We start from the raw sequence: 22,528 nt of genomic DNA on the forward strand, positions 1-22,528 counted from the left end.
AATGTGTTTCCCTGGCTTATGTGATTGCTTCCTTATGAATTCTATGTGAATCAAAGAAGTGGAAAATTAACATTTTGGGGAAATATTTTAAAAGCTGGTGTGATCCAATGCAATGAGCACTTTTGCCTTGTTTTATAGCTGTAGCTTTCTGTGGTTAAAAGCTGATGCTATGACCTATTCAACCCAGAAATTATATGGGTAAATGAAGGTTTCTTTCTTCTATTTTCATTTCCTACAATGGTATTAATAATATTCTATTTATTATCTAATTATGCAAATAATACATGTTCACTGTAATAAAACAAAAAGAGTTGAATTTTGTTAATAGAAACACAGAAGGCCCATCACTGAGGTAACTGTGCATTTATATTGAAATGAATGCTCATCCAGAGTTCTACTTTTAAGCCTTGTATGTGTTTGGGAATGTACATGTATGTTAATATATGTGTGACCATAATAGAGGACCCAATAATTCATAGGTGAGATGATCCTATAGAGAGAGATCAGATGTACATCTTATTCTAAACTAGCTAGAATTTTGAGTTAAGAATAGTGAATTGCAGACAAGTAGGGAGGCCATCTTAGATATTTTCATGTTCACTTTCTTAGTCCTTTTTATATTTAATTCTTAAGAGCACACATATAAGATAGGCAATGCTCTACACAATTTAAAGTACATACAATTTAGGGTCTGACAGGTTAAATAGTCTTGACAAAAGTCACGTGGTAATAACTGAACTCCAAAGCCAATTCACACTTTAAAGGTCTATGCCAGGTCCATTGCTGAAAATTTCCAATGGCTGAAGAGCTTGTAAGTATTCCTAATGTTATAATTGCCCATTTGTTTGATTTTGCTTAGAGGTAATATGACCTTTTCTTTACTGCCATCCCTTTCTGTAAATGAATGTATCCTTTATTGCTTTGAACATCTAAAAAAATCCTCATAGTTTGGTAGGGTCCTCCTGATCACTGTTATAAATGGGATTATACAGTATAAGAGTACAATATAATATTCTTACCAAAAATGGAAAAGGTTTTTCTATCTGTTATTTTTCTGCCCATCTTTCTTCTTTATTTGAAACACAGCACAAAAAACACTTCCTGCAAAAAAATATCACTAGGGTTAGAGTCATAGCTCATTTGGTAAAGTGCTTGCTGTATAAACATGAGGCCCTGAGTTCTATCCCTAGGCCCTATATTTAAAAACAAAGAATCTCAGCGCAGGGTTGTCCTTTGTAATCTTAGCACTGGGGAGTTAAGAATGGCAGGTCCCTGGAGCCTGCTAGCCCATCAGGCTAGACTTCTTGCTTGCTCCAGGCCAGTGGGAGACCTTGACTCAAAAAAAAGGGGTAGACATTCCTTGAAGAATGACACCCAAACATGTCTTCTGGCTCCCAAATGACATGCATACGTCTGGACATGTACCTGCATAGGCATGCACACATACATATATAACACTAAACCCATATTTTCTATTTAAAAAGAGTTTAGTTCAATCATTCACTCAACAGATATGTACCAGGTAAGGGGATGGGATGATAAACCAAATAGAAAACAATCTCTGGTTTCATGTATTTTTATTCTAAATGGGGACAAGTACATGGACATACACACACATTTGCATATATGCATATGTATGTATATGCATTACATGCATTATTAATGCATATTTTAGATGGGATGACTGCTAATTGGTATGGAGAAAATGGTATGTCGTAGAAGTAAGAGCACTAATTTATAGAGAATGGACAGGGGAAGCCTCTCGTGTGGCAGAATCTTTAATCCAAGGAAGTTAAAGAGTAAGATGAATATCTCAGGATTTGGTTTGCAAGGTGCCATTTAGCTTTGTTCTTCCTACTTGATGACAGAGGTGTTTCCAAGGGTGGCACATGTGCCTACATGGTCTTCCTGCTGAGGAATGAATGGCACTGAAGCTCAGCCTGCATTTCTTTTCCCCAGCCTGCGTTCATGCAGTACCCTTTTGCTAATTCTTCCAAGGTTACCATGTTGGCTCTGTGTGGAAAAGAATGCTAGAGGGGACCACAGGCCACCTTTGATCTATTCAAAGGGTAGAGGTCTGTGACTGCCCTTCTTTAGATAGTAGCAACTGTTAATGCCTTCCATCTCTGACACATCTCCATCTAAAGACCATTATCTCACTTTATTTTCTTAATAACCTTCTGAGGTATGTGGCCTAAGCCTCATTTTATTGCAGTTTAAGTGAGAGTACAGGGAGATTAGGTGGCAATGTTATTATACTCATCCAGTTACTGAACAGGGGTTTTTCCTAACTCTAAATTTTGTGACCTTCGTTTTGCCCTTGAAGTATCTAGGGATGATTACCAATCCTATCACTCCTCCAGCTCTTTTAGGTTTTAGGTTTTTGTTTGTTTTGTTTGTTTTGTGGTTTCTAAGCCTGAAGAAAATCCTTGGTTCTGATTTTTCAGTTGTGGCCATTGTTCTGGAAGGAGCTGGCCCACTCAGATCAGGCCTACTGGAGGTTAGTGGGTACCTTTCTACCATCTTAGTTCCTGGCCAGGCAATCTGGAGTTGACAACCATGTGGCTCAGGCACCTGAAGCCTTTTGTGGTTCTCTGATATTTTCCCCTCCCCTCAGGGAGACATATTGGAAGATTCTATAAGCTAATGTAACTGTTTACCCAGAGGCTACTATAAGACTATATAAAAGTGGTGATTGATTAATTGATGAATGCAAGTTGAGATTATACTGGTGGGCAGCACCTTTTCCAGAGTTTCAGAGATGGGCTAGGAAATCTTTGACTGTGAGTCCTGGATACAGGCCAAGTTGTCTGGAACAGGCAAGTTCCACTGGACAACTAGTGGAAGTTGAAAGCCTCTCATCCTAGGCTAGGGAAAACGATTCAAATTAATAAAAGCAACAGTAAGCATTTCTAGTACCATGTGCAGGTCTTGGGAAGATGCCTGAGTATTCTTCTGTGCCTCAGTGTTAGCTCCTCCAGGTGGGCGTCACTGTCTGTACTGGAAATGAGAAACCTTACAGGCAGCTCCAGTGGTCACCTCCTGCCCGTAACTAGACCAGAACCTCAGAATTCGCCTGCCATCGGAGTTCATACTCTTGTTCTTCTAAAGCCCACATTTCCATAAGGGTCCTGTGGACCAGCATCATGTCTTACTTGTGTTTGGGCTACTTTATCTGTGCATAGTATGTAGAACCCAATACTTGGCTATTAAACAGAAGGAGTGGCCACAAGCCTAAGGGGCAATCTGACTCTATACAGTCCCTGAGATACAGCAGTATTGTTCAAGGAATATAAACAATACAGTTGAGGAAACTGAGGCCTTGAAAGATATGTAGCTCATGTATTTTCTGGAAGGGACTCTGTCAGGTGTTTTCATTCACCTTTTCTCACTGGGATTTATCACTGGTCTCCCTGGACAGCTTTTGGCAATCCCATCCCTGTGCTGCCCTCAACCTTCTCCCCACTTCAGAATGTTCCAGAACTCTCTGCTAAGAGGAGGAAGAAGTGGGAAAAGTCCTCCTTCCTACACCCCTCTCTTGGTACCCCTCACTGCTGCTCGAGGGCTGTTTATGGTGCTGTCAACCTCTTCCCTCAGAACAGATAATTTCTCAGGCTCTGCCTGCTGATTAGAGCTAGAATTTAAATGAATAACTCTGACCTTGTGGATGTGCCCTAGTTATTCACAGGCCCAATGAGGAAGTAGGCCTCTTGCTCTGTCCATCAGAGCTCGGGCAAGCACAGGAGGAGGGGCTCTTGTCTGCAGGGCCTGGTCAGAGGCGTGGTCTACTGTTTCCAAAAGAACTAAGCTGTAGCTTATGGCTTCCATTGTCTGCTGACTCTTGACCTCTGCCCCTATTGCCTTTCCACTTCAATGCAAGTCAGCCAGGGGACCTAGATATCTGTCTTGAGCATTGCCTGTCTCCAGGGAGTCACACAGTCTAGCTGAGGGATGCTGATATGAACCTGCAGGCAGGAGACAGCATCTAACAGGTGCGACTCAGGGCGGCAGACACAAAGGGGATGCTGTCGAAGCCCCATTGTGCATCAGGACCAGCAGTACTGGCATTTCTGGGAGCTCAATATAAAAGCAGAGGCTCAGGGGCATACCTAGAGATATTAAGGCAGAATCATCATTTTATCAAGGCCAAAAATGTCAATGAATTACCCAACACTGGCCTTGGATTTCCGGTCTCTCTTCCCTTTGGGGCCATCAGGGCTGACTGTATTGAGGAAGTTGGAGATCACCTTGCTGAAGCTCAGTCCTTAGCTCTTATGGTACAAGCTGTATGAGCCACCTGCTTGGTCTGGTGGACAGGAGGAGCAGGATAGGAGATTAGAAATGAGAAAGAATGAGCCTTTATCTACCCCCGAGTCTCTGGGGGCCATTTTTCAGGTATGTTCTGTGTGGCAGCTTAGGTGCTGCAGGGAGGACAGCCCAGGTTGGAGTGGATTTGGCAAATAAGTATCAAGGAAGGAGCTTGATGTTTTGAAGTTGTTACAAACAATCAAGGGTAATTGACAACACCAAAAGTTTATGGAGTTTGGAGTTTGGCTTTTAATGTTCATAAAGTTTTTACCCAAGAGCAGCTCTACTCACTCTTCTCTTACTGGCTAGCGATGTTTGTGAGCTGCAGCCTGAGCTAAGTAGCTCACAACCTAAAATGCCCTCTAACCGTTTAAGGAAAGGCTGGATCACCCTGGGCTCAGCACAAACTGAGCCAGATTCTGGGACTGACCTGACCCCATGACCCCACTAAGGCAATCTAACTTGTTCTCATTATTTTTCCCTTGTGGGATCTACTTTCCCTATCTGTAAAATGGGGGATGTGGATGCTTAGCTTATCAGGCTGCTTTAAAGGTGGAGCTCCATGTATAGTCTTTAGAACTCAGATAACATGGTAAGGACTGTGTAACAGCTGCTATACAAAGTCTCATTGGATCCTTGCAATACGAGTTTTTGTTTTGTAGATGATTTTCAAAGGTTAAAAAACCTGAACGGCGCATGCCTTTAATCCCAGCACCTGGGAGGCAGAAGCAGGCGGATTTCTGAGTTCAAGGCCAGCCTGGTCTACAGAGTGGAGTTCCAGGACAGCCAGTGCTACACAGAGAAACCTTGTCTCGAAAAAACCAAAACCAAAACCAAAACCAAACAAACCAACCAACCAACAAACAAAAATCCTGAACTCAAGTCAATGTCTTTTCCTTGTCTTGCTCTCCTTAATGTCCAAAGGTATGCTCCCTCTGTGCGATCTAGAACCTCTCCACACACACCAGATGCCCTCACCCACTCCTCTCTTTTGGGTCTTGATCTTCAGACTTCTGGTCTAGAGGTGTCTTTAAGATCCTACATATGGCCATCAAACATGGCTTAGGATCACAGTAAAAGGGGACAAGGAGACTAATGAGTCAGGATCCCACCATTTTACAGATGAAGGACCCTAGACTCCAACACTCTACATCCTATGCTTACGGTTTGAAAAAGATATGTTCCAAGATTTAAACTAGGTTCTAAGGTTCCCCCTGTGTAGTTTCTGCTTTATCCAGGATTTGTGCACACTTGGTCAGGAAGGCAGCTGGCCTTCCCAGGTAATCGGTTTTCTTCCTTTTACTATGAAGGATTTGAGTCAGGAGGTTTAGGAACCTGCCCATTGTGAGTGCTTATGGCCAGATGATCAGACCGAGATAATTTGGGAACTGAAGGCATATCTTCCTGTCAGTAAGCCCAACAGTTCATGCCTTCTGTACTACCCAGATCATATTTTATCTCTGCTTTCTCATTCTTTTGGATAATTGCCCCACTTGATTTTTCTCTTATTACCTTACTAGGAAAAACATTTGACATTTATTGAGCTCGTATTTTTGAGCCAGTTGCTGAAATGCTAAGTTTTGCATGTATTATTTCATTCATTAGACACCCCCCTAAGGTAGATTCTGTTACTAGGTGTGTGTTACCCATGAACAAACTGACTCATTTGTTAGGCAGCCAGTGATGGTACATTAAAGTTGGCAGAACACACTATAAATGCCATGGTCTGGAGACATCTCCAAGGGAATTCTACCAGAGCATACACGCATGCCACAACGTTCGCTCCTAGTTGTTATTGCTTTGGAGGGTGCCAGTACATTGTAGACATATAATAAAGACCCAGGTCTAAGGTGGTTGAGGCAGGAGAATCATGAGATCAAGGCTAGCCGAGGCGACATAATGAGTCTGAGAGAAGACTATACAATATATAAAGACTCCGTCAAAAGGAGGAAAGAAGGAAGAAAAGGAAGTGAAAGGAGGGGGAGAGAGAGAGGTTAACAAGGCACACCATACCACTGGAAGATGGTTGCAGCCACATTTCATCCATCATTTCTGGAGGGCAAGATGAGAGTTAGAGCAATGTCCCACAGCCTACCAGGGTCTGAGGTCATCAGGCATGTGTGTGGGTTGCTTCTTTGTTACTTCAATGATGAGAGGCATCAGAGCATTTAGTAGTAAAGGACAATGAGTTCCAAGTATCCTATGGTCTATGGGAAAACCTATGCAGAGATTTGTGCTATTCAGAACATCATTGACCAGAAGAGCATAGAATAGTTATTCTCAGGGTAAATAAGGCTATACAACCTCCACCTTACCCAGCTAAGACACACAGTCTGTTCACAGAGATCTCATCAGGCTTTAGACTAGCTATGGAGGTCTGGTAAGGACATAGGCTATGCTGGCCAATTTGCTGGTCCAGGCCTCAGGAGGGGTGGGAGATGGAATGCGGCCCAGAGTCCAGGACAGTGAGTTCCCTTGTGGAACAGCTTTGCTGACTGAATACAAATGGAAGCATCTGAGGATGCAGTGGGCAAGGGTCCACTAGTGCTGCCAGCTTATTAGAGAAATGATGTGGGGCCTGGGTGGGTGGTGCACACCTGTAATTTGGGGCACTCGGGAAGCTCTGACAAGAACATTGTCAGTTCAAGTCTATCCTGAGCTACGTGGTAAGGCTTATCTCAAATCAATCTACCAGTCAATCAAAATGTTGGCAAGATATGGGGGAGGGGGAACAGAGAGGTACCCATAACAGATCAGTCTTCTAAACAGGGACAGACATCATAGGTTTGCAAGCCTTTCCTGTGGACTGTGAACTGTGTCATGTGCTTCCTTTGTGTTGCTGCACAAAGGGGCATGTTTTAGAGGTGAGAGGTAGACACATTAGAAAGAGGCATAGAAAAGTTAACTTACCCAATATCTCAGAGTTTGAAGAAGAACTGAGATTTGAATTATGCCTTGGATTACAGAGTGCAGAGGTTTGCAAAGTACCGCAATGGCCTGGAGAGTTAATAAAAGAGAGCCAGTTTCATTACAGAAAGAGTTCTCCCAGGTGAGTCTGATCTGCCCAAAGTCAGAGAACCACTGCTGGGAGGAGACTCATGTGGAAGATGAGGGGCGTGGCACTTCACTCTTCATCTTCCATGTACATGGATGTCAGAGGATGGAGGGAGATAGAAAGAGAGCAGGGGAGTCATTCTCCTTTGTATTCCAGTGACATCAGGCTGTATGGCTACCATCCTCACAATTTACCCTCCGGCAGTGCAGGGAGTGTCTTAATCCTTGAGAAAACAGACTTCTCCATGCTGCATGCCCACTGTTTGCCACAGGATCTTGTTAGAATCAGTTTGTTTTGGATGGAAAGGACCCAATGGATCATCAAGACTCTGTGATAAAATTTTGAATCCTTTGTGTAAAATTTGATTCAGACTCACTTTGAACCCCTTTGGCAATGAGCAGCTCATTGATTCCCTTGGACTTTTGATCTGTTCCAGCAGGGCAGAATATTTTACAGCTCTTTCTTTTCCTCAGTTGCTGCAGCTTTCCACACCTGTGTGGCTTTCAGCCCTTGGAGACCCACAGGACAGATCTAATTACACTCCGAGTGTTTGAAGTCAGGGCTTTTGTCTTTGAGGAGTTTCTTTTCTAAGGACTAAAACATCTCCAGTTTCTTTGGCTATTCTGGTATAAGGGTTTTTATTCTTTCATCTTGGTTATTGTTTCCTGAGAAATGACCTTTTTTTTTTCCTTCTTCTTCTCTATACTCGTTCTGAAGGATGCCCACACAGCATACAGTTCTCTTGGTATGATTGGTATCAGTTCATTACAGACAGCTCCATTGCCCTTGTTCTAGATTCTACACCCATTCAGGGCAGCACCAAACACTTTAACTTTCTTTTTTAATGACCATCGTGTTAAGCTGAAGTTGAAGTCAGTGAAAACCTTTTACTATTTTTGTGCGCACTGCGAAGCCATTTCTTTCCCCTTCCTGGACTTGCACAGTTGGTCTGTTTCACTTAGCATGGGGCCCCTCTTTGATTCTGTTAAATCTGGCACACCATGATCTGTTTGGATGCAGTTCTTTCATTGGGACATCCACTGTTCTTTCTAGTCTTATGTTAGTTATGAATGAGAAGCGGTTTCAGAGAAGATCGTGACAGGGAGATCAAGGACTTTCTCTGTTGTGGGATAAGCTTTTCTGAAAGTCATTCTTTCAGAAGACTCATCCTTTAACCCTTAGAGAGAAAAGCATGGCTGCTTTTGTCTCTTTGCCACCTCTGGCACTGATTCAGAAGGAAATCTTGCCACTTCTTCTATCCACTAACAGGCAGATCAGGAGAATGCTACAAGTCTTTGACCCTGTGATTATGCCATATTGATGCTGTCAATGACTCATTGTTGTGATTGGAAGCAACACTTTCTGTTTAATTCGTCCACCATGCTATCAGAGCAAAGTTGGCCTAGAAGCAAACAATGAGCATCTAATTCAGCTACTACCGTACAAAGGACTGGATGGTGAGGATTAACAACAGTGACGACAGAAAAAGACCAAACGTGGACACGTGTCTAGCTAGTCCCTACTTAAAGAACTAGCGTCAGGACTCCTTCTTTCCTGCATTTCTGGAAACAACTGCTGCAACCGCCTCTGCCAGACTGCCTGTTCAACCGATCGATGGTTTCTCAAGTTCTAGCTCAGGGTTTGTTAGTCATCTAGAAGCTTGTACAGCTCACCTGGAATCCCTGAAACCTACCATTGTGGTCATAGGTACTATTCTTAGAATAGTACTTTGAACCAATTAAAATTATTATTTTATAGTAGGTCAGAATGAGCCAAATATCAAGATCTTCATCTGATTCCATGTACTATGTTGCTTGGTCCCTTTGTGTCCATAGATATTAGTGTTATAGTGGCTTGGACTAGCTAGTTATTAAAGCATCTCATGGATTCTCTTCTGTTGCATTTCTAGCAAGTAAAGCTACTTCCTTGCTCTCTGCTCTGCTCATGCTGGATGTGTATGTTTCTTCATACTGCATGTACAGCTTTTAACATGACTGGCAGTGGTACTCATATCTTTACCTACTTTTCTAATATCTGGGTGAACATGAAAGTTCCTTCAGCCATTCTGCATTTGCTATAGTTTTTGAGCTTCTGATTATCCTCTTATCTACATGGCTCATGACATTTTTAATATATGGTCCCATCCTCTGACCCTAAGCTCTGTGTTTATTAACAGTCCTGAGAGGAGGGGAGATGAGCTTTTTAATTTCTGGAGTGTTGGGGATATAGGTTCTGCTTGTGTGCCAGAATTTATGTTTACCCCTTGATATTTTTTGAGACACTATGTAGCCCAAGCTAGCTTTAAATTTATGATCTTCCTTCCTTAGCCCCTGAGTTCTATGACTATGAGCACATACCAACAAGACTAGCCCTTAAAATTAAATCTCAGCTTTTGCCTCTTCTCATTCTTTGGATCCCTATTATACTATCCAGGAAATTATCTATTCGTCTGAGATATAGGTCATCACAACAGTGGTCACATCACTAGACAGTGGTCTATGAATATTCTTGTCTAAGTTATTGATTACAATATGTGTCAGCCCTGGGGTAGGCTGTCAGGTAGGAGTGAACTCCTGGGAGAAAAGGAGACTACAGCCTATAATGAAAGTCAGGAATTACTCAGAGAAGAACTAGTCTTGGGCAACTGTGGACTTAAGTAAATCTTTGATTCCTCTTCCCTTTAAGCATTCTTACCACACCTCATTCCTCTGCTCCATCTGGAGTGGCAGACTTCAGCCCAGATAACTCCTTCATCTTTTACCCCAGAGGCCTTTGTATACCACGCCCCTGTCTTTGAGAGGAGATCTTTAATTTGTCTGTGCAGATGATCGTCTCATACAATAATGTCAAAAAAGCTGACTTTGAATATGTCTATGTCTAGACTTGCATCAAGAAGGAAATGGTTTTAAAAATGCCAAGAAATGGTCCCATAAGGGAAGAACCTCATGTTTAAATAGAAATACTTATTGTGGATAGAAAGACTATTTAGTGGCTAAACACTTACTCCTCAGGCATGAGGGCCAGAGTTCAGATCCCTAGAACACCAGAACAGAACCCACATATATGCTGAGTGGATAGTGTGGCCCACCTGTAATTCCTGCCTCTGTAGGTGGAGACAGGGCATCCCAGAACAAGCTGGCTGGTGAGACTAGCCATTCTGATATGTTCTTACTTTGGTTGAGTAACAATGCTTCATTGACTAGGGTAGAACAGTGATTAAGGAGGTGTCCTGACACCAACCTCAGACCCCACATGCAGATGTACATACATGAAAACCTATAAAACATATGTAAAAAATGAAAAAATTAGAAATATATTAATCTACTTCACTCTTTAAAATGCAGATCTTACTGTGAGGATTTTTTCCCTCTATTTTTGCCAATTCCCAGTCACCTCACTCTAGAGTCTAGGTATTTGCAGCCAAGATTTTTGTCAGCCTGTCCATATTCACTGTCTGTTTGATTTTTCTGAAAATACTAGGTAAATGTTTCCATTACCTTTGGTTTTATATAATTAAAAAAAATCTTCTGTAAGGATTCAGTGTTGTTGTTTGCAACAAATAGTGACATTTAATGTCACTCCCTTAATACCTTAAAAAAAGACTATAAATGGGAATTTTTCACTTGGGTAAAATTATCTTGAAAGTGAATGAATTAAAAATCCTGGAAGGATAAGTTTTTTTCCCAACCTGAATGTTTTATCTTCTTCTGTCCTTTTTCAAAACACTTTCCCAATTACCATGAAGGAAGGAAGGAAGGAAGGAAGGATTGAAAACTATCTGGTCTAGATGGGATGACACAAGAGAGAGAGAGAGAGAGAGAGAGAGAGAGAGAGAGAGAGAGAGAGAGAGAGAGAGAGAGAGAGAGAACATTAACTTAAATAATAGAGATCTTCAACTTCTGGCCTGGTTCATGCACATAGTAGTATCCTTCTCTTGCCTGTTTCAATAAATGGTTTTTAGTCTCTGTATTAGTCATTCTCACGACAGGCTTCATCATGGCCACAGCTGCTGATAAATGACTTAGCTTTCATAGCCATTTCCATTTTTCCTGAGTGGCAAAATCAGCTATCTCCATGGGGGTTTTCCCGAAGGGTATAACATAGTTTAGGCAGACATATGTATATTTTGCATATACTTTACATATGATTTGCAGTCTGTTTCAAGGCAATTTCAACTTTGCATGTCTTACTGATTGGTGATCTTTTCTTCCTTTTGTTCTAGTATATACTCTGGGAGCCTGTGTATCACAGATATACAGACACAAATAGCACTTAAAGCAAAAGAGGAGGGAGTCATTAATTCTGGATCTGCATTGGGATCCAGCATGTTCCTAGATCCAGCTAGACTAGCATTTTTTCAGGGTCCTGATAGAAGATACTTTAATTCTTTCCTTCTATTATTGTTGTAAATATTTCCTAAGAGGCACTGAAGTTCCCTAAGAATTTTGTGTTAGCAGTTCTTAATGCCATGCCAACTATATAGCCATTTATTCATATCTCCTGCTCCATACCTACTTTATGTGGATTTCATTGAACTGGGTTTTGCGTCATAATTTAGTTTTTGCTTAAATCCAAAAATCTAAGGTTGTTTTATAAAGTTATAATCCCTTTTAGTTCCATGGGCCCTTGGCTCAGCTTTATGACAAATGTCTTTATGACAGTCTTGGAATGTCAGAATTCTAATAAATGCCATATTTTAACCCAAGTCAGCAAGCTAGCTTTGAAGCTGTATATGTGGTCATGGGCGTCACAGATGTTAGCATGCATTTTCACTCTCTTCTTCTAAGGTTCACCAGAAAGCCCATTTCCATTTTAACCTATTCTCTATGAACTATATATATAACCTATATCTAGTGTGGGTCCCATTTATTTCTTGCAAATTATATGCTTTTCATTTTAAGTTTTTTGAGCATTATTTTCTATAGAAACTATATAGTCCCATTTTCAAAAAATGTGATTATAATAATGTTGAATCTATAGACAGCTATCTCAGCATCCTCCCACCCTTAGCAGGTTAAGACAGAGCTATAGCCTGTTTCCTTCAGGCTTCCCTCACTTATTTATCTCCTATGCCATGAAGAGTGTTTGAAGTCTTTACATTCAACTGGATCCTCTCTCAGACCATTGCACTATAATGCTAAATGCTTGATGGACATTTTTGTTTGAAAATTCTTTCTCTTCAACTTCATCCCATTTCTGCCTTTGTCTCATTCCCTTAGTTATTTCACCCATGCTATTGCAATAGTCATTTTCCTTAACATTGTTTTCTCCAGGTCATTTGCCTGTCCATGAACCCTCAGTGTCTTCCATTAGCTGTAAGATTAAGTCCATTTTCCTGTCGAGTCTTAAAACATATTGCTTCCTTGCTTAGATTATTAGGATTATCTACTTTTAAAATATAAACTAACTATATGTGTCCATTCCTTTATCAATATAGTGCACTATTACATGCCTGTCATGTGCCCAGAAGTGCTCTTGTTTCTGGAAAGGAAACGAGACAGGGTGATCTTGGTAATACTCAGAATGCTAACTTGCTCTCTAAATTTTAAACCACATTTCTTTTTTAAATTCATGTGTATGCATGCATTTATGTGTGCCTACATGTGTGTAGGTATATGGGGGCTAGTGGGGCGGGCAAGGGATAACCTTGTCTGTGTATTTCCTTTGAGATAGTATCTGTCATTGGCCTGAGTTGAAAGATTAGGCTAGACTAGTCTGGCTGACCAGTGAGCTTCAGGGATTCCCCTGTCTCTGCCTTGCTGGGATTACGAATATGAGCCAAAATGTTTGGCATTTTTATATGGATTCTAAGACTCAAACTCAAGTCTTCATGTCCACAAGGCTAAGACAAAAATGAGCCATACCCTTAGTTCTTAAGCCATGTCTAAGGCATATTTCAAATCTCCCTGTCTTGCAGGAACTTTCTCTGAGTTTGCAGCATACTCTTATCAGTCCCTACTTGCCTTATTGCCTGGATTCATAATTTGTTACTGAGCATTCCCTATTCATTTTTCATTCAATCGTCCAATATATACTGAGTGTCAGACACTAAATATGTAAATGTTTTGTAGCATAGTAGGCATAAGAGCAGTCATTATACAGCTCTTACCATGTGTCGGCATAGACCAGTATCAGTTATTTACATTATTATTCATAACAAAAGCAAAATTACAGGTATGAAATAGCAACAAAATAATTTTATGGTTGAAATCACCACAACACGAAGAACCATATTAAAGGGTCTTAACATTAGGAAGGTTGAGAACCACGAACATAAACTTGTATTAATATATTTAAATCTCAAAGCAATATATGAAATGATCATAATTATCTATATTTTCTAGATAGGAAAAATCAAAGTCCAGAAATATGCAAGTATTTTCTTAAAGTCACCCTTGTAACTTTAAAGTAGCAGAGGTGAGATACGAATCTAGCTCTAGAACCACTTCTTAAATCTCCTCTTCTGCACTGTCATGTTCCAGTACCAAGCCATATGTGTGCATATAAACACACACACTCCTTCCCTGCTAGGTGCTAAATTCTTGGAGGCCAAGGAATTTGCTGTACTTACTTATATTTCCATTCCCTGGTCTTTGCATATAGTAATACTTAGTGTAAGATTGGTGTGTGGGTTGCTGGTCCTTTCATTAGCTGTTAAAGGAACTGAAGTTTTTATTTGCTATTTTCAAAATTAAAATATAATTATTTCATTTCTTCCCTTCCTCTCTTCTTTCTAACCCTTTCCATGTTCCCCACCCTAAGTTATGACCTTCTTTTCCTGAATTATGGTTCATATTTTAAATGGGAAATAGTGTTTTGAGTTAGAAAAGAAACAGAAACTAGACTAGAAAAGACAACTCCAGAATTAATGGTTACTCCATTCTGTAAGCTTGGAGATAGGTTTGTACTAGAAAAAATAATAATATACAACTCTTAATAATAAAGTAAAATTTTCCTCACAAAATGTAAAATAGGAAGCAAACCATATGATGGCCCCCCTCTCATCCTGCATCCTGTTTCCTGGTGTGATTATCCATTTTGCTCCATTCTCTTCAATACCAAAGTTTGACATTGTGATCCCATGCCTGCATTTCTGGCTTGATGTATCTACTTAAGGTTTTTAGACAAGGAAGAAGATGAACATTTTTCCTTGACTGATAATGCTACAATGATGTAGGTAGCCTAATAAAATCTGATAAATACATGTTTGAATTAAACACACACACACACACACACACACACACACACACACACAGAGATGGTAGGTTATTTGCATTTTAAAAGGATTTTTCCCTTCACAAAAGGCAAAAGGATCCACAGCAGGGTTCCATTAAACATCCAATTCCTCTTACTGCATTTATCATACAATTTAATTTACCAACATTTGATTTATATGCCACTGTAAAGGGGTAGCTCTCAAAGTTTTATGAGCATAGGAATCCTGTGAACAAGTAATTTAAGTTTCAGATCTCGCCCAACCCCTACCCACCCCAAGATTCTAATTTAGCTTACTTGGGTTGCAGCCCCACATTTTTACTCTTTATCTTTATATTTTTGGAAAGTATATTGGCTGGAACCCAACTGGTGGGTTTCTCTAGGACATTCATACCCTTTACTACCAAGTGGCCCATTTATTCTTCATTGGGGGAAATGTTACACACATTTTTGGATCAGATGGAGTCTCACATCGCCTTCTTACTCTTGTTGAAGCTATAAACATCTTCAATCTCAGGTATAAAATAGTTGTCCCTCACCCAAAAATAACCAGAAAGCCTTTTATGCACCCTGTTTTATTCTGAGGTATCTCTCTAGAAGTTTGCTCCTATTTCCTAAAGGTGACAGAGCTCTCTGGATTCATGTATGCCCCCTCCCTGTCACTTCTATGACCACAGATGTTAGCACCTGTCCCACATCCTTTCCCCTTTGTGCTTCTGATTATGATACTGGTACCTAAGACTTGGCCCAAAAGCATCAGCTTTGGAGGAAAGGCTGTTTCTGTGTATCTTCTCTACACAAGTCTCTCTTCCTTCTATTCCTCTGCCCTGCAGAAGACCAGAAGAAAAAAGAAAAAGAAAAAAAGAAAGGAAAGCATTTTTCTTTTTTTCCTTTCCTTTTCTTTCTTTCTTCTTTTTATTTAACAAAGCAAATTGCGAGGCTCACCTGCTTTGGCATGGTTTCATTCCTCCACGACTGTTAATCCTGCTCCATACTGAATGCCAGAACCTGAGCTTTTAAAATATGATTACAGTTTAATGAAATTTGTTTCAAAAAATAGACTCCATGACATTTATGGCACGTGTATCTATGTATTTAATATATCACTGATCTTTTAAAAGTCAGTTTCTTGACCTACATTTAGCCCCTGATTACTTTTCTAAATCTCTAGTAATCTCCAAAAACATTTAGAGATTTCCATACTTTAGAGGGGTTTTTGTCCTTTATTAATCCTCTATATCCCTGAGTTTTGCTTTGAGTAGAAGATCTCGGGGGTGATCTGGGTTTTGTGAAATATTTTCAGTGGTATAGAAACAGCTTAAGAGCAAACAATCCATGCAGTTTGCTACTGGATAGAAACCTTTTCTGTTAGGATTATCAGAGCTGATGGTTCCCTTGTCCTGAGGAGTCCTGTAGAGCCAAATTTGCCTCCAGTGTGGACTCCCCAGAAGTCCTGTTAATTGTTTATCGAACATTGCATGCCTTCTTTAACCCATTCAGTTAAGGAGTTGGCCTCCCTCATGGAACATGGACCTCCTAGTACATCAGAAGAGTCTACCTCCGGATGGAGTGCTGTCATTACTGGTTAAGATGAACAAGACAGAAATGGCCTTAAGGTAGTCTGAGCAATCCTTGCAAGTAGGAAGTCTGTTGATGTGTTCAATATCATCCAGTTTCTGTAGAGAATAATATAATGTGTAAGGAAAGAAGTGGAGCGTACTCTCTGGATGGTGAGATTATAACTGATTGTTTCCTTTGTTTTTATCCTTCGGACTTTCCCCCAGTTTCTACAGTGAACATGTATTACTGATGCAAGTAATTTGAAAGAAAGAAACCGTTACCTGATACTTTGAGTCTTTTTCCCGGAGACTTAATCTTAATAGATCTATCACAAATCCTATGGATTGCCTAGAATAACAATAAAAATAACTCCTTGGTATTATTCAGCAAACAGAAACCTGCTCTTTAGATGGGAAATCCAGCCTGCTCCCTGCTCCCATAGCGTGGGGGCTGGTGTTCAGGGTGTGCATGCTACTGGGTATGTGCATGAGTTCCCTCTATAACTCCCTTTGTGCAAGAATTTAGAGAATGTTGCTTTGCTTTTGGGATTTTAACCATCTTTTCTCTTTTTTCTTCCTCCCTCCCTCTCTCCCTCCCCCCTTCTCTCTCTCTCTCTCTCTCTCTCTCTCTCTCTCTCTCTCTCTCTCTCTCTCTCTCTCTCTCTCTCTCCTATATCCCTCAGGCCTCTCCCATCTTATGATGAGTGAACAAGGTAGGTGCCTTGTGCTGTGGTCCCGAGATGCCTGACCTGCTTGCCTCTGCACCTCTGGCTGCTCATTCAGAGCCTCCTCCATAGAAGGCCATTTGCTGCCTGGGCTTCCTGCTGTGGGCCAGGCTGGCTGCAGGGGTCACTCTGCTGGAGGAACACCTTTCCTGATGCATCATAGTATCCCACCGCCTACTCTCAGCTTCTCCATTCCTCCTCACCATTTGTCATCTGGGCCAGGTGGGGCACTGGCCCTGCTGGGATGCCTCTAAGAGGAAAGCATGAAACAAGGCATGACATGGTGATAATGGGGGTGAATGGAGCTAATTTCAGAGCAACCAGGCAGTTAACTTCCTCCTGCTCTTCCACTGGCCCCAGGCTGGGGCCCAGCTTGGGAGCAAGGATGTAGGCTTCTCCTTGAACTTTACTCTGGGTAAAGATTTGCTGTGTGTCCACCCTTCCATTTCACTGTCTTCTTAATGATACTCTACCCTTCCTGGTCAAAAGAAGCCATCTGGGTGTTTTAATGTTTTAAATTTTATATTAAAGAAAAGAAAAAGGAATCACCACAAGAACATGCTAATGTTCTCATGCATGGCTGGATTCTAACTCATTATACACCCTGAAGAAAACTGCATATAAAGATCTGTAAATTCAGCATCTGCAACCTAAAATATTCAAATATGCAGGGAGTGAAGTGTGCAGAAAATTCAGCTCGGTTAGGCATAGGGTGGGCTGTGAATGAAGCCTTTTCTCCTAAGTAAAAATTTTCCACATTATCAGCCCAAATCAGGATCTGAGAACTGAGCCCACTTAAAATTGTCTTTTGCTTCACTGTTCAATTGCTACTATTGTGTTTCTTCCAAGCCTTGGGGTGATTGCAAGATTGGTCTACCTGTCTTGCCTTGTCACCAAAAGATGGCTCTTTAATTTTTCTTATCTGTTTCTTTTCAAAACACATATCAGACTCAGTTCTCCTTTGGGAGAAGCAAAGAAAAGGAGGATGTGGTTCCACATGGGATTGTTTTTTTTTTCTTGATCTTTGGAGAATGTACGGCTACTTCTGTCCCCTAGTGTCCCCCAATTTCTTAAATCTATCTATCAGCATGGTTTGGCCATAAGGGAGATAACATCAGATCAAGTAACCATACAGGGCTGAAAGACATTGTTTAGCAGTTGCAGGTGGCCAGTTGAGGGCATCCTGAATGAATGAGTATGCTTTTCTGATATGAGTGTTTTCCCCAGCATGAGCCAAGGCGTGGACACCATAAATTCCAAGATGGTGTTGGTCTTGTAGAAAGCAGAAACCACTGTATGACTGAAGGGGAGGGTCAGGTGAGTTCTTCAGGTTTAGGTAAGGGTCTAGGGTAAAAGCTGTCTGTTCCGATAGCTGGGTGAGGGAAGCAAGTACTCTCACCAAGTGAGTATGAGTGGAGGACAGGCTTGATGTGGACCTAGTATTTGGACAGTCTGAGAAACAGAAGCCTTTTCCTTTGAAGTAAGAAGAGCAGAGTTCTGTGAATTGCTGGAGTCTAATAGTCCAAACTTGATGACAAGTGATACCATAAAAGCAGGCCATCAGTCCTGATGACAGAACTTCCTCCTATGTCCTCCAGACTTCTGCTCCTGGTTTCTCTTTGGGAGGTCGCCTGCCATTTCAAGTGCCCTCAAACACTACACATATCATATTGCTAGTATCACAGGGCAGGAGGATGGGCTGATGCGATCTTAACTTAGCTTATTTCAGACACAAAAATGCATCATAGAAAGGCTAGATTCTACTGTTAGCATGAACGACACTCGAAGACTCTGTAGTATGCACCTTACTCTAACCCCACATGTACACTTGTGGGGCATTCAAGTATGGTCACACTCCTAGCTAGAATCCCTTCTAGAAAAGAAGAAAAGAATCATGGAAACACAGATGCTGTGAATTCCTCCTTTGAGTGGGCTTCAGGAAAAGATGCAACATTCTTCCGGGTGACGGTGCTGCTAAGGTTTTTAAGTTGCTATGGGAGGATTAATTGGACTTAAGAAAACCCTTTGGCTTCTCCATTCCCCTTTCTCTCATTTTTTCCACCCCCTTATCCATTCTTCCCCCTACAATGACTACTTTAAGAACCATTGCTCTTCTCTCTACCAGTGCCCCATGCTCCATTCCTGCACCTAGGTGATATAGGGGTTTCTGTCCAGCTCCCACTAAATCTTTGTAATCAATATTTCATGTCCATGGATACATGTGGTATCTATGTGTGTTGTATGTCCATCTCTTATATTGTATGTCACACTCTGGGTCCTCACTTCTCATGTGAATGTTGGGAAAATGTAAGAGAACCAAGGTTCTCAAAGACTTTCCCTAACCATATTTTGTAAGATTGGTTCTATGTGTGTAATTCCCCATCCATGTGGCTGTGCAGCACTTTTTGCATGCAGATGTTGCCATGTTTTGAAGGAGAGAACTGAGAAGAAATGAATGGGATGAAGCTTGAACGCGAAGCCAGAGGACTCAGCCTGGCTGGCTCCAGCATTTGATCCTTCAGCCTCCCGTCATGGTCATGCATTTGCTTTGTGCTGTCTCCCGAGGATGCTGTGGGGCAACTCCCTGTGCTGTCTGTCCTATGATTTGCTGTGTATATGTTATTTATCATATGTGTCATGTCTGCAGTGTGCTGATGTCCACTCTTTCTCTCTCTCTTGCCGCCTCCATGGTGGACACCATGCTTCCTCTCCTTAAATGGACCTTCTGCTTCCTTTCTGTAGGTAGAAGTAAAGGTAGATGACTTTATTTTTTTACCATTCTATCAACCTATTAATGTGCATTTTAAAATTATTCCTGTATGGCGGGAAACTGCTCATTCAATGGATATATGGGACCTACCAGAAGCTACTGCTTTTAACAGCATGTAAAAATAAAACATTAAAAAGTCATTGTTATTGCTGCCCTTCAATGAACCCTGTATTCAATTTTAGGGATGTTGCTGCTTTCCCCTAAAGCCAGTCTTATGCATGATGTCATATGGTGTCTAACAGGAATAGGGTCTCTGGAAATGGACATGCTGTGTGGAAATGCAATTTGCTCTACTGTAGAGTGTTCTAAGATCCTTTCTTGTGATGTATGTTTCAGGCACAGGGGAGGTAGGATAAGATGTCCCATAATTGCTTGATTTTATACATAACTGAACTTGGGGTATTAGCAGCAGCAGGTTGATAACGGAAGAGAAAGGGAGAGGATTGGAGAATTGCCTAATTTTACTAACTGTACATTTTTGGGATGTTTATTGCTTTTCTTTTCTTCAGTGTAGCAATTTCTGTACTTGTGGGAGATGGAATATTAAGACTAGGGGCAGTAGGCTATGTAAGATAGGACTAGGGAAACATCGAAAACTGTAGATTAGAACTGTATTACACTGGCAGGAGGAAGAGCAGACAGGTGATGTGGGACGTTAGTGGACAAAGGCAGCCTTCTGCCAGATGGTCAGGAGGAAAGGGGATGAGCTAAGTGGGTGGTCTTCTTATATTTCACTGTGCCTCCACACTTTGGGTGGTTAGATTCATTCATTCATTTCTAAGCCTGGCTCACCTGCTAAAATTAGACTGGCTGTTTGGGAGTGAAGGAGGAGTTAACTGATAAATTATAAATATGGATCTCCATTCAGTTCTCCCCTCCTGGATAATTCTCCCTTGTCTTGGTGGGGAGGTGAACTGCTGTTTCCTTCAAGAGTTGCTGAGTAGCATAAATAGAGTGAGTGAATTCTGGTGTGAGGATATGGCCAAAAGACGAGCCTGATGAGGTATTCAGAACGCTTAGTTGAAGACTTGACAGCAGACTGGTCACCTCCCATTTCAGTTTTGTGTTTTCTGTACAGCTGCCTTGGGAGTGGTTTGGCCCTTTCCAGTTTGAGCTTGGATGGTTGCCAGATCCTTTAATGCTAAGGCTGGTTGACGGTTCCTTTAATGCTAAGGCTGGTTGATGGTTCCTTTAATGCTAAGCCCAAGTGCGTTCATTCTCAGAAATGTGCTACCCTGAACTCTTACCCTGACACCTTCAGTAAAGAGTAGGTGGGGAAGAGGAGGAGGCCAATGGCCAGAGACCTCTTTTATAGGTGAAACCACCCATCTGCTCATGATGTAGCCTATTGAAAATGCATGGTATCTTTTCTCTCCTCTCCTCTCCTCTCCTCTCCTCTCGTCTCGTCTCCTCTCCTCTCCTCTCCTCTCCTCTCCTCTCCTCTCTTCTCCTCTCCTCTCCTCCTCCTCCATCCTTGTGTCTCTTCATCTTTCCCTCTAACCATTCCCCTAAAATGGTATTTGGGGAATCTGTTGGCTTTTGAGCCTGGAGTCTTTCTGCAGGTTATTGCTGTTACCATGACTGCTATTTATACTACTGTGTGCAGGCCATTGTGCTCTGTGCTTTGTGGGTCTTTTTATACTTAATATCTACTATTCTATGAGGTCTGTGGTGACATTATCTATGTTTAATAGTAATGATAACAAGGCTCAGACAGATGTTAGGTGACTTCTAAATGAGAATCAAATCCAAATCAGAATCCATGACTACTCCTCTATGTGGTTTGTCTGAAATTCAAGTACGATCTCCATGTACTTTCCTTCTAGCTGCCTTTCAGACGTTGATTGGTCTTAAGTTCCAGCCTGCCACCTTACATTTACTGTAACATATATCCATATAAATGTCACCCAGTACTGTTACCTCAATAAGTCCACAGTCAACCTTAATGTCCTTTGTCTACAAACCAGTTTCCTATCCAATAACCATCTTCCTCAAAACCCAGGCTTGATCAGCAGTAACTGCTTTCTAACTTCCTCCTTTGTGAATGCTCCCCCTCCAAGGACGTCGTCAGAGAAACCAGTCTGTGGTTGGCTCTAGAATGACTTTTATATCTCTGTCTGTACCCAGAACTCATTAGGTCATTATCCTTTCCTAGCTTGGCTCTCTGTTGCTTTTCGCTTTCAGTCAGTCCCCTGATCGAGAACTATATAAGCTTTGCTGTCTACTGTGTGGGATACAGGATTAGCCACTTCACTTTCAGACCAGTCTTCAGTGTGGTCCTGCTTTTCTAATTTAACCTTTTCCCTTGAGCTTCCATACAAAATTACTGCTTCAGGCAAGCAGACTACCAGCTTACCTTGCAAGATTTCTTAGTTTGCCAGCTTCCCTTTCTCTTTAACAGCTCCTTCTCCCCGACTCTCTGCCCACTAGAACTCACACTTAGAATTCCCTTTGACTTCATGTTGTCCTTGAGCATTGCATACAGTGTTGAGCTTTCCCTCCATCTTTCTTTCTTTCTTCCTTTCTTTCTTTCTTTCTTTCTTTCTTTCTTTCTTTCTTTCTTTCTTTCTTTCTTTCTTTCTTTTTCTTTCTTTCTTTTTTATCAGGGCAACATATAACATCAACATTTATTTTTTCAAGGTTTGAGTAGGGGAATAGACAGAATACACAAAACTTTCCATCCACTTATTTTCCTTGATATAATGGCACACTCACTTTTATATTTTATTTATTTATTATTTATTTATTTATTTATTTATTTATTAGATATTTTTTTCATTTACATGTAAATTTCTCCTTTCCCAGTTTCCCCTCCAAAAAACAAACAAACTCTCTGATAAGTGGTTATTAGCCCAGAAGTTTGGATTACAGGAAGAACAACCCACAAACCACAAGA

The 22,528-nt window shown here is 41.2% G+C and overlaps 1 protein-coding gene across 22 annotated transcripts in view; it reads left to right on the top strand.

The window, feature by feature from the left end:
- Positions 1–22,528, top strand: part of Nrxn3 (neurexin 3) — a 1,683,426-nt gene that overhangs the window by 189,435 nt on the left and 1,471,463 nt on the right. For all 22 annotated transcript variants that reach the window (XR_004114172.1, XR_004114173.1, XM_031355959.1 and 19 more), the window contains one exon: positions 16,821–16,850. Coding sequence is in view for 20 of the 22 variants with exons in the window: in XM_031355959.1 (XP_031211819.1) it covers positions 16,821–16,850 (30 nt within the window). In the remaining 2 variants the exon portion in view is untranslated. The remainder of the gene's footprint in view (positions 1–16,820; positions 16,851–22,528) is intronic.

Source organism: Mastomys coucha, unplaced genomic scaffold (assembly GCF_008632895.1).
Source record: "Mastomys coucha isolate ucsf_1 unplaced genomic scaffold, UCSF_Mcou_1 pScaffold6, whole genome shotgun sequence".
NCBI classification, from domain to species: Eukaryota; Metazoa; Chordata; class Mammalia; order Rodentia; family Muridae; genus Mastomys; species Mastomys coucha.